This window comes from Drosophila pseudoobscura, chromosome X (assembly GCF_009870125.1).
Source record: "Drosophila pseudoobscura strain MV-25-SWS-2005 chromosome X, UCI_Dpse_MV25, whole genome shotgun sequence".
NCBI classification, from domain to species: Eukaryota; Metazoa; Arthropoda; class Insecta; order Diptera; family Drosophilidae; genus Drosophila; species Drosophila pseudoobscura.
The window spans coordinates 5,811,538-5,827,680 of record NC_046683.1 but is presented as its reverse complement, the minus strand read 5'-3'; the positions used below and the strand labels follow the sequence as shown (position 1 = coordinate 5,827,680).

The 16,143-nt window shown below is 45.3% G+C and overlaps 1 protein-coding gene across 1 annotated transcript; it reads right to left on the bottom strand.

Moving 5' to 3' along the window:
* Positions 1-4,764: 4,764 nt before the first annotated feature.
* On the bottom strand, positions 4,765-11,990 carry Socs16D (Suppressor of Cytokine Signaling at 16D). Its single transcript, XM_001355152.4, has 9 exons — positions 11,792-11,990; positions 10,221-10,557; positions 7,805-10,142; positions 7,587-7,714; positions 7,356-7,524; positions 7,203-7,293; positions 7,023-7,130; positions 6,605-6,737; positions 4,765-6,402 (listed from the first exon to the last, which is right to left on the bottom strand). The coding sequence occupies exons 2-9, from the start codon at positions 10,533-10,535 to the stop codon at positions 6,379-6,381; spliced, it is 3,306 nt and encodes a 1,101-aa protein (XP_001355188.4). The 5' UTR covers positions 10,536-10,557; positions 11,792-11,990; the 3' UTR covers positions 4,765-6,378.
* Positions 11,991-16,143: the final 4,153 nt, after the last annotated feature.

Sequence of the window (16,143 nt, the reverse complement as noted above, 5' to 3'; positions counted from 1 at the left end):
GACGAACCCCAAAACAAAGCTTCTGCTGGCCTGCTGGAAATAATTTGAAAATTACTTCTATATTTTTATGAAGGTCGCGTGCGGTTTTGTCGTGATCGAAACCGAAGATAGGCTGAACCGAAATACGAGTGTAAATCATATAGTATGCTCGCATAAATCTACATACACTCGTCGGAGAGTGCAGAACTTTTGTTTTTAGTTCACTTTATTGTTTGATAAGTATTGCGATAATAATTCCGGCAGCACATTGGAGAATCGGGGGCAAGGACGAACGCTTAACACCCCTAGAACCCCCACACTTGCAACAGCTTGTGGTGTTGTGTGGTGGGGGTTGGAGGGGATGGAGGGGATGGGTCATCAAATTGAGATTTATGGAAAAGTTAACAGCGTTTTATGCGCATTTGCGGGGTATCGTTAAATGGACACAGTACCATCTCCCATCCAGCAGAAGCAGCAGCAACAGCAGTCCGTCAGGCCGTCACTCAATCCTTCGGAAGCCGGGTGGAGAGGGGGGGGTTGGAGGCACTAATAAGCACCTTGGGCCTTTGGCCAAAAGGACAACCGGTGGGCAAATTGGATTACTTCATTTCATTTCTCTGCTCCGTGTCTCGGGTGTCTCGGGTGTCGGCTAACATCAAGAAGCAACGGAACACAACACACCTTCAGAGCCGTCTTCTACCTTCAGAGATCCAGCTCCAGCTCCAGCTCCAGTTTTGTGAGTGGGAAATAAATAAAAACAAATTTACAGTCCAGACATTTGGTCGATTGATTTCGGGCATTGCAGCAACCCCAGGGGCACACTGCAATCGAAGAAGAGTTGTAGGACTCCATCTTCATCTTCATTTTTAACTTCAGCTTCAGGTTCGTGTTCCTCCTCTTTCTCTCTCTCTCTACCTCTCCCTCTCTCTGTGTGTGTTTCGTTTGGAGCTTCGGCTGTTCACTGTTCGCTTGCAAATTGCCGCATATTTGTTGAGTAATTACGCTTTAACTTGTAATAAAGAAGACAAACAATAAAACGAGGCCCCAGCCGTGATCCCCCTGCCTCACAGAGCGGCACGGCAGGGTAGGGTAGGGGAGGATAGGGGAGTGGAGTGCTGCTGCCCCATCTGGCGGCGTGTTCTCAATTGAAAAGCGTGAATAACAAACGTGAACGGGGCGCAAATTGGTTAAAAGAGTCCGAGAGTCGAGAGAGATCTCTTCAAAAGTCTTTGAGAAATGCGTTTATGCGGTTTCAGAAAAACGTGATTTTATGTGCTGAGAAAAGTGATGCATTAAGTGGGACAGACAATAACTCTCTCCCTCTCTGTGGCAATTAGCCATTCAGTATTTTCAATATTCCTCCTCCTCTTTAGTTATGAAAAGCCCAAATAAAATATTTTTGAAAAGTGCTGCTAATCGATATGTTATCGAGATTTCATCGAAAAAGAATTACGAATGGTAAAGAATGTACTGAGTTTTACAGGGAATCAATGTCAGTCAAGAAAGGGTAGTACTCTGTCTTCCCTCATTCTTTATCCCTTATTCTTCAGCTAAGCAGAAGATAGTTCTGTCCAGAATCATTTTCGCGAAAAGAAAAGGCCCCTTCCCGGGAAGAGTCAGCGGAGTAGCAGCGCCCGAGAGAAGTGTTAGAGTCAGAGGGAAGAAAGGGGGGGGGCCAGAGAGAAGGTCGGCGCAATCCCGAGTGCCAGTGCAGCAGTACTATTCCAAGTCGGAGTCCGAGTCCCAATCCGAATGGATGCTCGAGTGAGTGCTCCTTTCCGACTGGGCTAAAACCATAAAATGCATTATTATGCTAAATGACTATAAAAATCACGTTTACAATCCATTTATGCCTGGGATAATAACCCATGCCCATTCCCCATTCCCCACTCCCATTCCATCCTGCTTGGCAGGAGGCGGCCCATCAGGGCATCGGAGAGAGGGCTGAGAGAGGGCTCTGGGAGGCTGCAGATGGACGTTGGACGGGCTGTTGGGATGTTGGGATGTTGGCTAAAACCCTGAAAGGCAGCATTTGTTTACGCCGCGAATAATTGAGTTATCTGATCTCCAGGTCCCAGTCCCAGTCTCAGTCCCAGAGAGCAACAGAGCCGACACGAGGGTGGAGCTGCAGTGGAGGCTCTGGCTCTGCAGACACGAAAAGTGACTTTTGGATATGGCGGGTGCGGGCGGGGGGATGCTTGCTGCAAACGAGGGCCGTCTTTTCTAGGATTGAAGAGTGCGGTTTCGGTGGACGGTGGCGGCTGCTATGGCTATGAGGCAGACGGACAGTGGACGGACGAGCTTGCTGAGCCACATTGCATGTTTTGGCACTGGCACTGGCACTGGCCCTGGCACTGGCAGCAGGTAGGTGTGGCAGCAGCAGCACCAGCAGGGTTTATGTAGCAAATTGTTTGGGGGCACATTAGAAGGTAACCACTGTCGTTCCCTGCCGTCTTGTACTTGTTCCTCTTGCTTCTCGGTTCCTGCTCCGTCCCCTGCCTCTGCCGCTGTTCCTGGCTGTTTTTCCTGCCCCTTGTTGCTGCTCTTGCCCCTACCGCTGGCCAAGTCCATTGGTAATGACTTTATTTGGTTGCTGCGTTAATGGGGCGCGCTCTTCTGCTGCTGCTACTCCTCCTTCTGCCTCTTCTCCACTTCTTTCTTCACTGCTCCTGCCCCTCCTTCTGCTTCCTTGTGCATTCGGTTGTCGGCTCGGGCAGCGCAAATTGAAAGCGCATTTCAAAATTTTTCACACCTGAAAATTATTTCGTTTCCAGACATCGTTTTTTCTTGACGGACGGTCCGTCCGCTCATCCTCATCCCAGCGGGAGGGTGAGGGTGAGGGTGTGCGGGGCAGGCCGACTGTCGGCAAGTGCAGCGAATTCCGAGTGCGGCTGCAAAACACTTTTCCCGTAGCGCCGTCCACAAAAAAAAAAAGAAAACACCAAAAAGGTGCCGACCATCGAACGTCGAACGTCGAAACTCGGACCGTCGGCGGCGGCAATTAATCAAAATTTAATTTCAAATAGCGACGTTGACGGCGCTGCACTGCACTGCACACTCCACAATCCACACTCCACTATCGAAGCCGAAAAAATTGAATTGAAAAAAGTCTAAAGAGAAAACCGGTAAAAGAAAATGTAATTAATCACAAGACGGTTGCTGCTCGTCTCGTTGTTTGGGAAAAATGAAAAGCCACAAAAACACGAAAAGCAACAGAGGATACATGAGGCGGAGGCACAAACAAAAAAGCCGAAACAAAAGAGGCATCAAAAGTCGACCAGTTTCCAGGTTTTTGTTGGGAGAGAAGAGGCGCCCCCTCTTGCAATCCGTTACAATTTATAGCACCTATTTTCCAAAATTATTCGAAGAAAAATGATGTTCTTCCCCCATTATGATCTTTCGACTGAACCGATGAATGCTTCCCCACTCATTTATGAGTCTTGATTGCATGATTGTGGGAGGGGAACACACCTTTTCGACATTAACTAAGCCATTGATTGAGTGATTGAAAGCGCAAGTTTAAGCGGACTAGCTAATATAGTAGTTTCGCCTTAATCATTGTTCGCGTCTAACTGATTTCGAGACCCGTGGCTCCATCTAGATTTTAATCTTTCTGCCATTAACTCTTGAGTGGGCAACATATGTATCTGCAAAGCATCGTAGTCGAGTGCCTCGACAGTGTAATACCCTGTATTGAATGGTTTAATAATCAGAATATGGGCATTTCCGCCAAAAAGTCTACCATGCCAAAATACATAAAAAGTCAATAAAAACCGGTTTCCCTTTCCACTTCTGTCCCGACATTATTTTCTAAATTTATTGAAAGTTACCGAATTTTCCCATTTTGATCTGAAAACTTATAAATAAAAAAAGGCAAAACGAAATGCCTGAATGGAAGTGCTCATATAAAAGCGATTTTTTCTCATGTTCTAAGTTATTTGACTTTAGGCGGATTTTATAAATTAAAATGTATTATGATCGGAAAAGTATGGACTTTTATTCTGAACTATAAATGCTGATCCCACAAATACAGATATATTATTAATGGGTTAATAACGACTTCTTTCTAGATTTTTAAACCAATTTTAGAGACAACCCCGCACTCGAAGTAGTCCTTTTCAAAAGATCATTTTTATTTCAGTTGAAAATTTTGCTTGCAATCCTTCACTAATTTCATGAGCACTAGATGGCGCCAACAATTTCCAAGCCGCCATCTAAGTCACAATATAAATTAAGTGCCCTCTGTTTTGTACATAAGGGAACCAGAGCAGATTCATCTCTTATGTAAAAACAACACTAAAGCAGTACCATCTCTTATGTAAAAACTGAACCAGTGCTGAGTTGCCTAATCTCAACCCGCCCTCTTTTGTCAGAAGTAGTGGCCATAAAGATGATCAGCGCATCCATTTCCATCGGCGGACACAATGTAAACTTCAAATTTGAAATTTAATTTTTCCGCTAGAGGGCTTTCCTCCTTCACTAGAGAGCGGCGGCTTTATATTAATCGGTGCCGTGCTCCGTTATCGTTATCAAGTTGTTATCAAAATTGAACAATTTGAATTCAAATTCAAAATATAGGTATACTCTCAAACAAATAAAAGAATTTTTCATTTTTTTCATTGTTTACTTTTTATTATTAAAAATTTGTCTTTATATTGCCTTTGTTGTTTTGCTCATTTTCTGTGACCTCCCAGTACTCCTTCCTCTCCCTCTGTCCTCATTACGCCATGCATCTCTCTATCATCCATTCGTTTATAATAATTTCCATAGACAAATATTCTTTTGTTTTTTTTGTTTCGTTAAATTGTTTGTTCATTCGCTGCCCGAAGCAGTGGAGGGGGAGGGAAAGGTAGGCTAGGAGGGATCAGGAGCGCCCCAAAAATGAACCCAAGAATTTTGATTGGAGTTTTCGGTTTTTGGTTTTGGTTTCAGTTTTCTTTTTTGTTTCATGGGAGGAGGAAGAGGTGGTAGCCCCCTCTCTCCTACACACATACATACACAAATGTCGTATACATATATATTTATACAAAAAAGAAATAAATACAACGTATAAACAATTCAATCATGAGCAATAATAATAGTATACACAAAAAAAAAATGTGGTATGGTATGCGGGGGGTGGGTTGTTTGGGAGCTTAAAACATAAATAACAACAAATCCGAAACCATAATTAGTCAACAATTGAAATAAATCTAAGCAATATGAATATACAATATGCTCTTTGTTGGTGTTTCTGTTTCTGTTTCACTTTTATTTTCCTTTTCCTACTCTTCTCTTTCTCGTTCTCTTTCTATTGCTGTCCCACTCGTTTCGATCGTTTTGTATCGGTTTTGGTTCGGTTTTCCACCTCATGCTTTCGAGTATTTTTTGACTTGAAACAAAGACCTATACCTATATATATGAAAAGTCTTTGCTTGAACTTAAGATTGTTTTAAGATTGCTTTTACATTTGCTCTGTCTGTCCTTTCGGTAAGAGCGAGCTCTTTCTTCTCTCGTCGTGACACATAATTCTATAAATATCAAATTGCAGCTTGAACAAAATACTGCCGACATAGTCGACTCAGACACCTTATATAAATCACAGCTAAAAGGCAAGCATAAAATTAATTAATGAAAAACGTAGGCCCCATCCGGGTGGCGGGGTTCTTTGTTGCAGGATGGCTGGGTGGCTGGGTGGCGGGGGGTTCTGCTGGGTGGCATATGGCTCCTCATTTCTCAAACATATTTTTATGTACAATTTTTTTCAGTTAATTCGTTATTTCGTTTACTTGACTACCGCATAATTTCTATAATATCTATAATATTTTTTCTGTTTCGTGTTTCCATTTTGTTGTAGCTTTTGTTTGCTCTTCTTTCTTCCTTCTTCCTTTTCTTCTTCGTCCTGCTTTCTGCTTCGTCTCCTCTCTGCCTCCTTTTCTTCATTAAATAGTTTTTATATTTATAGTATAGCACCGAGTACAAAAAAATGATCAATAAACAGAGTTTTGAATTTTGTGTTCTTCTTCGTCCTTCTCCTTCCTGTTCTTCTGCTACTTCGTCATCGCCTTCTTCTACTTCCTCAGCTTCTACTACTTCTTCATGGTTTTTATTTTTAGCAAAACTAACAATTTCTTCCATTTACTTTACTTATTTAACGTTTTTGTTTGTTTTGTTTTTGTTGTTGTTTTGTTGTTTCCTTTGTTCTTGTTATACAGAACGTTTAACGGTTTTAATGTTTCGTTTCGTTACTTGCTTGTTTCTTGTTTTGCATTTCGCGTTTCTTTGTTTCGTTTGTTTAAATTCTACTACTTATGTAAGGTAATAATTTCTGTTGCTTTCGTTTACTTTTTGTTTTTGTCACAAGCGAATCGCTTCCGAGTCCGCCTTTGCCATCCCCATGTCCATCTCCATCTCCATCTCCTACATGGTTCCATCGCCAGAAATCTAAAATAAATAAATATATTGCAAAATGAACCGGACTGTGTTCCCATAAGCGAATGGATGGGAGATTATCTTAACATTTAAATATCGACAAAATATCAATGTTGAATCCTAAATCATTGGTTTAATCTGCGAAACGCTTTAAAAATGTCTCATGGCTGATGGATGATGGATGGGATTCGACGGGTTGCTCTCTGCGACTTACCTGCGAATGGGAACTGTCGGACTCCACCTGCTCGGAGTAGCAATGCTTATAGTTAAGATAGTCTAAAAGTCTTCTTGGTAATGGCAACGTCTGTATAAGATCCTTTCGTATAACCGCCTTTAGTATAACAAATCTGAAATGGGAATACAATAGAAATACAAATCAGTCATTTTTTGGGTAAACAATAGGTAAAAATGTAAATAAAATGGAATTGAAAATTTTGAAATATCTGACAGCCTGGCTACGAGTGCGCTGTCCGCGTCCCCGCCCACCGCTGGATGCGCCCAAGCCGAATATGGGGCCGCCCTACAGCCGTAAACAGCGGGCCAAGCAGCAGAGGCGCGACTTCAGGCGAATGCAGGATTCACTTAAGGGGAAGAAATCGGACTAGCCGTAGACATAGAGGAAGGACACCCACCTGCACATGTGCTGCAGGCTTTGTACATGCTTAAATCTAGATACTGGATTGGTTAATTGCACACGCATTGGTCCATGCTCTGGCCGGCGATGCAGAAAGAATAAATATCTGAAGTGGTAAAAAAAACGGGTGCAGGATTAGTAAATATCCAAGGGGGAAGTTCCTGAGATTTGTTCTCACCTGCCACTTCGCGAATGCTCGACAGCCTTCTCAATGAATTCGGTGATGGTTTGCGACTTGAATTTGGCATAAGAGCCAAAGGAGAAGGTCCCTGAAAGAACAGAAATTGGGCATGAGTATCGATTACAGGAGGGGAAACAGCAGAGTTCTTACCCTGATCCTGTTCAATGCGCACATGTCGCACACAATTGTTCAGCTTGAAGCTTAGCGAGAATATGTAATGATCATCGGAGCTATCGCGCACAATAAAAGAGCCATCCGGCTCGTTCGAGAGCACCTTTTCGGCTGCCTCCCCAGACAAGGGACCCCAGTACCAGCCGTACTGCAAAGGCAACAAAGATTAGACATAGATGTAGCTCTGGCATAGGACCCACTATTGCTTACGTCTTTGACTTTTTCAATGCTTGAGGTAAACTGCAATGCACGCGGCTCTTGGCCACCAGGTTGCTTCTTCTGCTGTTGATCCTCCTGTTCGGGTTGTTCGACAGCTTCATCTATGGCATAGGCGGCTGCTGCTTGAAAGAAGCGCAAGTAGAGGAAAGGAAAGGAGGAGGAGAATGTTTTAGAGATTCTGTGGGCAGGAGTAGGTGTCATTTATTTACCCTTCTTTGGTAATGGTGGCAGTGCACGCGACTGGAACTTCTTGAGTCCCTCATCGGACGATGACTCCCCTGGGGCGGTGGCTGGTGTTGCTGTGACTGCTGCTGGTGACGACTCCTGGTCCTGGCCCTCAGCAGCCACAGCAGTTGCTTCCACAGCCAATGCGGCATTCGTGGCACTCGCATTTGCAGCCGCATTCGCCGCCGCCACAGAGGCGGCTGCGGCGCGACAACGACTATGATGATTCCGACGAAAGCGAAAGATGCTGCAGAACTTTTGCTTGAGATTAAGCGTAAATTGTGACTTCTTTTCCGAGTGCACCACATGCTTATTGTTCGGATGCTGCTGCTGGTGGTGTTGCATCTGTAGCTGCAGTTGCAGCTCCCCCGCGGGTGGCTTCTCCGATGACTGTTGCTGCTGCTGTTGCAGGTTCTGCTGCTGCTGCTGTTGCTGTTGCGTGGGCGTTTGCTGGTTATTGTTGTTGTTGTTGTTGTTGAGCTTATCATTGTCCAGATTGTGTTTGCTCTGTTTGCTCAGATACTTGCCGCCATCGCTGGCAGAGCCACCCCCGCCAGCGCCCGCAGCATTTGTCGAACGATTCGAGGTGCCAACACTGCTGCGCGTTCGCGCCGTGGTCGAGGTGGCATTCGTTGTGGCCGTTGACACACTCCAGATCGTCTCGTTGCTGGACTTGACCATCATCGGTTTGTTGGGTCCCCCGCTGCCGCCGCCGCCGCCGCCGCCCGAGGATGCACAGGATTTGCCCGCGTCCGAGTAGAGTGTGTGATAGAATTGCTTCACTTCGTCGAGGGTCATGTGCAGTGGCTCCGATGACTCGCTCGTTTGCCCCTGGCACTGTCCCTGCCCCAGCCCCACTGGTGTGCGATATTTTCCATGTTTCCCTGACTTTTCCCCATCCCCATCGCTCGTCTCAGTCCCCGCCCCCGCAGCAGTCGTTCCTCCGTGTCGCTGCTTGCGTTTGTTGCGTTTATTCCTTCTGCTGGCCGCCTTGTGGTAAGTGGGGGCTCCTGCTCCTGCTCCAGCTCCAGCTCCTGTTCCTGCCACTGAGTTTGCCGTCACCTGCCGCTCTTTCTCTTTTTCCTTTTCCTTCTCTAGTTGCTGCTGCTGCTGCTCGATCATGTCCACGGGAAACGCATAAATATCCGAATCGATGGGCACATTATAGAAGTCAGATATCTCGCGTGTAAACAACGCATCGTGGGACATGGCCTGCGTTATAAAGATGGAATCATCGGGCTTATTCGCCGACGAAACGTTCAGGGAATTGTGCGAGCTGCTCAGGCGACTATTGAGGGAATTCCTCGAGTTCGGACGCTGCCCATGCCCGTGGCTCGAGGCAGCAGTCCCACCGCTGTAGTGATGGTGGTGATGATGATGATGCGGATGGCTGTTGTACGGGTGGTTGTAGTGCCCCTGGCTGCTGCTGGTGCTGTTGTTGTTGTTGTTGTGGTAGTGACAGTGGCTCGTATGCCCACCCAGGGGGCTGTAGAGGCTGGCCTGCCGTCGCTGCAAGCTCAAACTGCTGTTGTCCGACGGCGGCTGTCTCCGAGCTCCGTAATACAAATCGTAATCATGGATTTCCGAGAGGCCGGCAGCATTGAAATTGAAACGCTGCTGGGAGGCGGCGGCTGCCGCCGCCTTGGCACTCGCAATGCTGTCCTGCTCCGTGGGTATGGCCTTGAAGTAGCGCGTATGATCCTGATAGTAGGGGCACAGTGTCTGCTTGATCTTGATGATGGAGACGGGCGGCGGCGGTGAGGGCAGTGGCGAGCAGCTGCTCTGATCGGAGCAGCCCTCATCCTCCAGAAGATCCACGCTGTTGCCCAACGAACTGCTGATAATATTGTTGGGCTCGTCGTAGATGTTGTCCGTGTGGCTATTCAGTATCGAATCGCTCACATACAGATGCTTATTGATGGCGTACGACTCCTTGAGGCTCAAATGGGTGCTCTCCATCACCTCCATTTGGCAGATCTTTGCTTGGGTTTGCTCTGGCGGCGCCATCACTGCCACTGCCACAGCCACAGCAGCCGCAGTCTTTGTTGGGGGCTCTACTGCCACTTTGGTGCTGGTCGTCACATCATCCTTCAGGTGCTCAAACGATGACTGCGACGAGGTCCAACGCCGCAGGCTATTGACAATATTCTTGGAGATGGAACGCACTAGCGTTGTCTGCGGCGAGTCCTGGAACTCGGGCGGCGGATCAATGGGTGCCAAGGGACCCTTTTTCAGCGTATTAAAGTTCTCAGCACTCATGCCACCCTCCGAGCAATTGTCCAGCGAATCGAATTGTGAGACCTCGCCGTCGCTTTCCACCATCTGAAAGGAACAGGAGCAAACAGGAGGGTTATACATTTACACGTTCGATTGAAAGGATAAAAGCTGAACGGATCTCACCTCAATTTCGAATTTGCACATTCCAATGCGATAGGAATCACCGCTGGATATGGAGCTATTGGTGGTCAATGGCACACCGCTGTCATCGCTCAAGGAGGCGGCCGCATTCAGCTCGATGCTGTTGGCGCTGACCAGCTCATGATGCGGCGGTGGCATGATGCTGAAGCTATCGCTGCTGCAGATGCTCGATACGCAGACGCCACTGCCGCTGCCCCCGCCGCCTGCTGATGCTCCTGCTCCTGCTGCTCCATTGTTGCCATTCGAATTGCTGCTCGGATTGGAGTTGTTGTCCTTAAGCTTAATGGACGATTCCATTTTCTCAGAAGCGAGGCGATAGCTGTGCAGAAAGACAGAGGAGAGACAGGATGAGGATACGTCTCCGAGTAGCTAAATTTTTGATGACACACATCCATCCGACAACGGCACAGCGGACTGTGTGGCAGAGACACTCTGGAGTGTGGACTGCAGGCGAGGCACAACCTATGACCTTTGGGTGCGGCGTCGTCGCCTGCAACTTGCAACGAATGCAATTGAAGGTCAATGACAGTTGCGTGCGCCGTTTTTCGTCCTGCCACCCCCCACCCACAATCCACAACCCCTCTTCGCCGTGCATGCTTTACGTGCTGCACCCAACACACTCTCGTGCCACCAAAGGCGGCACGGCACGCGGGGCACCGCACCTCCATCATCGTCGTCGTCGTGCGGCAGGCTCGTGTGCTGCTTGTGCGCAGAGAAAATTGATGGCAGGAAATTTTTGGGCGGAGATTCGGATTTCGGATTCAGGATTCTCCAAGAGAGAGGGGCAAGGCAAGACGGGTGTACGGGTGTACGGGTGTACGGGAGTACGGGATGGAAGGGGGCCGAACTCTCCAAAGAAAAAGAAGAGGAGATTTCCAATTGGAAATTGAAGTGCGTAAAAAAGTACCGCTAGCGGCCTGCAGCTTCCACACACACTCAAATAAAGAATCTCTCTCTCTGAAACACACACATACGACTCAAAGAGGCGCCCAAAAGGAGTAGCCGGAAAAATTCAACGCGCTGGCCGCCCCACACACACACGCAGACACATACACGCGAACACACATCCTTCTTGTCGTGTGCGTCGTCGTTTTCGTAGTACGTCGTTTGCTAGTATTTCCCCCTCTCCACCCCCTTGTGTGATAGCGCACTTTTATAGGTGCCGCTTTTTATAATGCATTTGGCATATACCAGAGAGATAGACAGAGAGAGAGAGAGAGAGAGGGAGAGAGCGAGTGCAGTCAGCGATAACACGAAATTCTTATTAGAATTTTGTCACTTTGTATATACACACAAACACACACAAGCTAACACCCACCCACCCACATGCACATGCATGTAACACCTTTGCTTAATTTAATTATTGCTCTCCTGAATCTCGCGTACACACACACAGGCACACACTACACCCATACACATACACTGATACGCACGCCAGGCCAGACACTCACACACTCCTACACAGATGCATTAGCATTCATTACAATTCTCCTCCAGTTCCATGGCATGGGCGAACACCACACACTCAATTTTCACATATATATTGCACTTGCCTGCCTCTGGGCTTTGGCGCTGCGCCTTTTCCTATAGTTTGCACTTTTTCCTTAGCACTGGCACATTGTTAACAACACACATATTGATTAATTGCACGCATAGCTATTAAAAAAAATTTGATTCCAATTTTGGAGGAAAAAGTGCTCCACAGTCAGTGCTTATCGAAAAAATCTACCGTCGACCGTCAGAAATATACCGAAACATACCGTCTCATTTAAAAAATATACCGTTAATATACTGACGAGTTCAAGTTCTATTTTGCATATTCCTCGTTTTTGATATTCCGTTGAATAATGCTGGCTAACTAAAACCCTCAGTTCTGCCCGCATAATTTTAGACCGTTGATGAATCAATTTTCTACCTGATTGACTACTTTTAAGTACTCTCTTTTATTGTATAATGTAGGAAAAAAGGTTTAATTTGCTTAAAAGGTCAACAAAAAAACAGTGGCAACATAAGTGAGTGTTAAATGTCACGTCAACCAGAGTTTTTGAACAGGTATACCCTATTTCGTTAATATTATATGAAGAAACTTTTTTCAAAGCTGTTTTAATTTAATTTTAATTTGCCGAAGCAGCTGGATCAGGAGGTGGAGACGGTTGAGTCGAACACTTACCATATGAGGGATATGATACTCATCTATCATGATGAAGAAAGGTTCGTTCTTGAAATATGTCAAGTGAGACACGAAGTTAATTTTTCCCTCCAACATTTCCGGCCGCTTTAAATAGTTAATACATTTTCTTAACTGGTCATCCACAAATGGCACTTTTTGGAATGTTTTGAAAAGATAGAATATTGGGCAGAAGTGGTGGTGGGGGGGTGGAGCAACAGCAACGTTAGATGTTAGCTTCCTCCTCCCACGCTTTGCCGGCACAGGAGACTGCGCTAACTGGATGTTGGTACTGCATTTCCTTGTTGGCGATGCCGCAGCAGGAAGCCTGGACACTGCATCTGGTATACCCAGCGGTCGTTGCTGCTTGTGGTAGCAGTGCTCGAGAGAGACTACATAGCCATTGTCTCCGAATGCTAAAATAAGGAAAAGCAACCAAGATAAATATCCTTGCTCCTTGCAAAGAACTGCATTAAATACACACTTGTTGCTGATGATGTTGAGCTTGTCGGGGGCTACCAAATGGCAATTGGCAGCGGCCACTTGGCCAGCGGCTGCTGTTCAATATTGCGCTTCACCGTGGCCGTCTGCTGCTGTGCTGTTCCACTAGCCTGTACCGTGGCCGTATGCTGCTTCTGGAGGCTACCCAATTCACTTGCACTTGCGCTTCGATTTGATCGGATCTGATCGAAATTGTTTTGAAATTTTCGCGCCACAGTTGAAAGTTGAAATATAATTTGGTTTTGCAGCCCTAGTCAAGTCACGACACGACACGCACCTATCGACTGTTTTAAAAACAGACGAGAACGTACTATCACCACTAACCATACAGTATATAGTATCTTATCTCTTCAATCTCTTCAAAAACCCCCATGATATCTTTCAGCTGAACTGCGGTTTCTACATTGGTGCATTTGACAAGAGGGTGAGTCAATAACGCTTCTCAAAATATACTGGAAAATACAATGTATACAATTTGCAAGGTGTATGAGCTAGACATGGTGGTAAGAACATCAGAAAATCCGATCATATATACGGTCTGACCCTCAGAAATATATCAAAATATACCTTTCAATTTTCAAAATATACCGTAAATAAACTGACGAATTGTTCAAGTTTTTTATATTCGTTGAAAACGATAATATATTTCTGCGACGGAGATGTTGCGGTAATTTGTTGTCGCGACATTTTGTTATACCGGCAACATCTTCTTTGCAATATATGTTGGCGGTTCGTTTGAAAAATTACCGATTAGCTTGCCAAGGGCGCGCGAGTTTGAAAGAAAGTTACAAATGATTATAACACCTAGCTGCTGCTGCTGCTGCATCGAAATGCTCATCATATCAATTAGGTGCGTATCTGTGGATTTCTTCTTTTGGTAGTCATGCACTCTCTCTTTCACACGCTCTTTCCGGCCAAAAGGTCTCGCGACGCTGGGATGCGTTGACAGCGACGCCCGTCGCAGCCGTTTCGTCTTTTGACCGTTGCGGTCATCACCTGTTACTTTCACTGCGACGAACACGTTTTGTCTTGTTTGCTCGGCTGTGCACCCCCTCCCCTCCCATGGGCCGCCAGAGCTAATAACAAAAATTTCAGGGCAAACAGCGCAGTGATAGCAGCCGCAGTCGGCGAAGCGTCGCGTCGCATCGGTTACCCTTCCAATAAATCGCATAAATTAGCAATTCTGCAGCAGCGACAGCAACAGCGGAAGCATTGTCACGGCTCACTGCTGCTTTCCACTTCCACTTGCTGTCGCTCTCACTTTCATTGCCGTTGTCAAATATTTAATAATTTGTGCTAAAATTTGAATTAAATGCCATGCCGCATACATAATGATTAACGCCATGCCCCCATAGCCGCATGCCCCATGCCTCCCTCCGCCCATACACGCAAGTGACAGCCAGACGCCAAAAGCCATGCAGTGGAGCAGGGAGCGGCAGCAGGCGGCATCCACGACGACGCAGTGGAATGCAAACGGCATGCAAAAAGAAAACGAAGTATGGACAAACGGAGGGGGACAGACAAAGCTAGATATTGACTGACTTAGAGCAAGGTATGTTCAGTAGAAGGTAAGGGAAACCTTGTTATTTTGACCTGGATGGGATTTGCACTGGTGAGTACTTTGAAATATGTGCATACATATGTATGTGTTTTATGATGCACTAGTGCTTGTGAGCTGAAAAATGTACAACAACAATTGGCATTTATAAGTATTTTATGGCTTAAGGCACATATGTCACTTTTTCGGCCCCTCATTTGTTCATAGACCCTGCACTCGACCGATCTACACTCGAGATTTTGGCCAGCAATTGAGATTCAGTATTGGCCTTGCCATACCATTCCGATCCGATTACATATACAATACAAATAAACATACGTATATTTACATGTGTGTACAACGATATTCTTCGTTGCTATTTTGGAAATTCTTGAATTTCCATGCAGAATGCAGAGGAGGGGAGAGGCAGAAGGAGAGGGCGCGCACAAAAATGCAATTGAGAAAAACCCAACTAAAAATAAACCAAAACGCAAAAACAAAAGTTGACAGATTCAACACACAGACACATGAACATTTTTTCTACCTACCTGCGAGAGCGCAGGCGCAGCATCTTTGGCTCTGCACTGAGAGAAATTTGGCCTGATTAACAGCGGGTGCGGGGGTGGTTTGAACATGGCATTTATTGCATTAAGCTGAACGAATCGTACATCATCCAAACCAAACTAATGTACATATGTGCTCCACTGAGCAATAGTACAAATCAATTTTGAAAACAAAGAATTGAGTACAAACTTTGTTCAGTTTAGAAAACCTATATGAACGTCTGTATGATATATTTCCTACGGTAAACACATTTACTTTAAACGTTGGAAGTATTTATTAATTGTTAACACTTGTAAATGTGTTTGCTTTAAATCGTTCTTCTTTCTTATATAATATCCCAACTTTGTTTCGATTTCGTTTTTCTCGCGAAATCTTTTAAGCAAAACTTCATATTGCAGAACATATGTGCCGGTGAATTATATTTTCCCACATTGCAATCAATTGTTTACTTGAAAAGTGACTCAAAAGCAATTAATCCAACATCTGTTTCGCCACATACACATTACCGGAAAGTTTTTCGTGGTATTGATACCATTGTTTTTCCTCCAGTGTACGACAGAGCCTTCCACTGAAAGAATGTGAATCGAACCAAAATATCAATCAAAAATATCATTTACGTTGAGAATAAAATATTTTCTGGCTCCAACTGGTACGAGTGCGGTGCGATCCAAGGGAATCATTTTGAGTGGACGCCACTGTTCTATCGTCCTACCTTCCTATTCCCCAACACATGCATATATTTGATACCCTTGAAAATGTACGGGTTCCATGGTATATAATATATTTCTAATGAAACGCTTGAAACTGAAACTACAATTTGTGTTCCAAATATAAGATTTTCCCACAATTAGTATGTAAATACATATGTACATTTATGTCTGCAATGCAAAATCTGGTCCAAATCATCATACTCTCTGCAAAGGGTATTCAAATATCAACAGGCTGTTTCTAAAAACCACGTTCGTTGTTTGTATTGTTTGTTTTTGTATCCCGCCACGGCGGCGCACAGTGGAACGCCAGTCTAAAAGATGTGACAAAGTCATTGTTCAAGATATTGCCATGTTTAAAAGACTTCTAAGGAAAAAATGTATTAGTAAACTATTTTTGGGTCTTTTTGTGGCACATTTTGGAAGTTT

Coding starts and splice junctions, on each gene's coding strand:
- Socs16D (XM_001355152.4), bottom strand. CDS start 10,535: ATGGAATCGTCCATTAAGCTTAAGGACAACAACTCCAATCCGAGCAGC. Junction 7,525..7,586: donor GCATTGAAAAAGTCAAAGAC/GTAAGCAATAGT, acceptor TTGCCTTTGCAG/TACGGCTGGTACTGGGGTCC. Junction 6,403..6,604: donor CCGACAGTTCCCATTCGCAG/GTAAGTCGCAGA, acceptor TATTTATTTTAG/ATTTCTGGCGATGGAACCAT.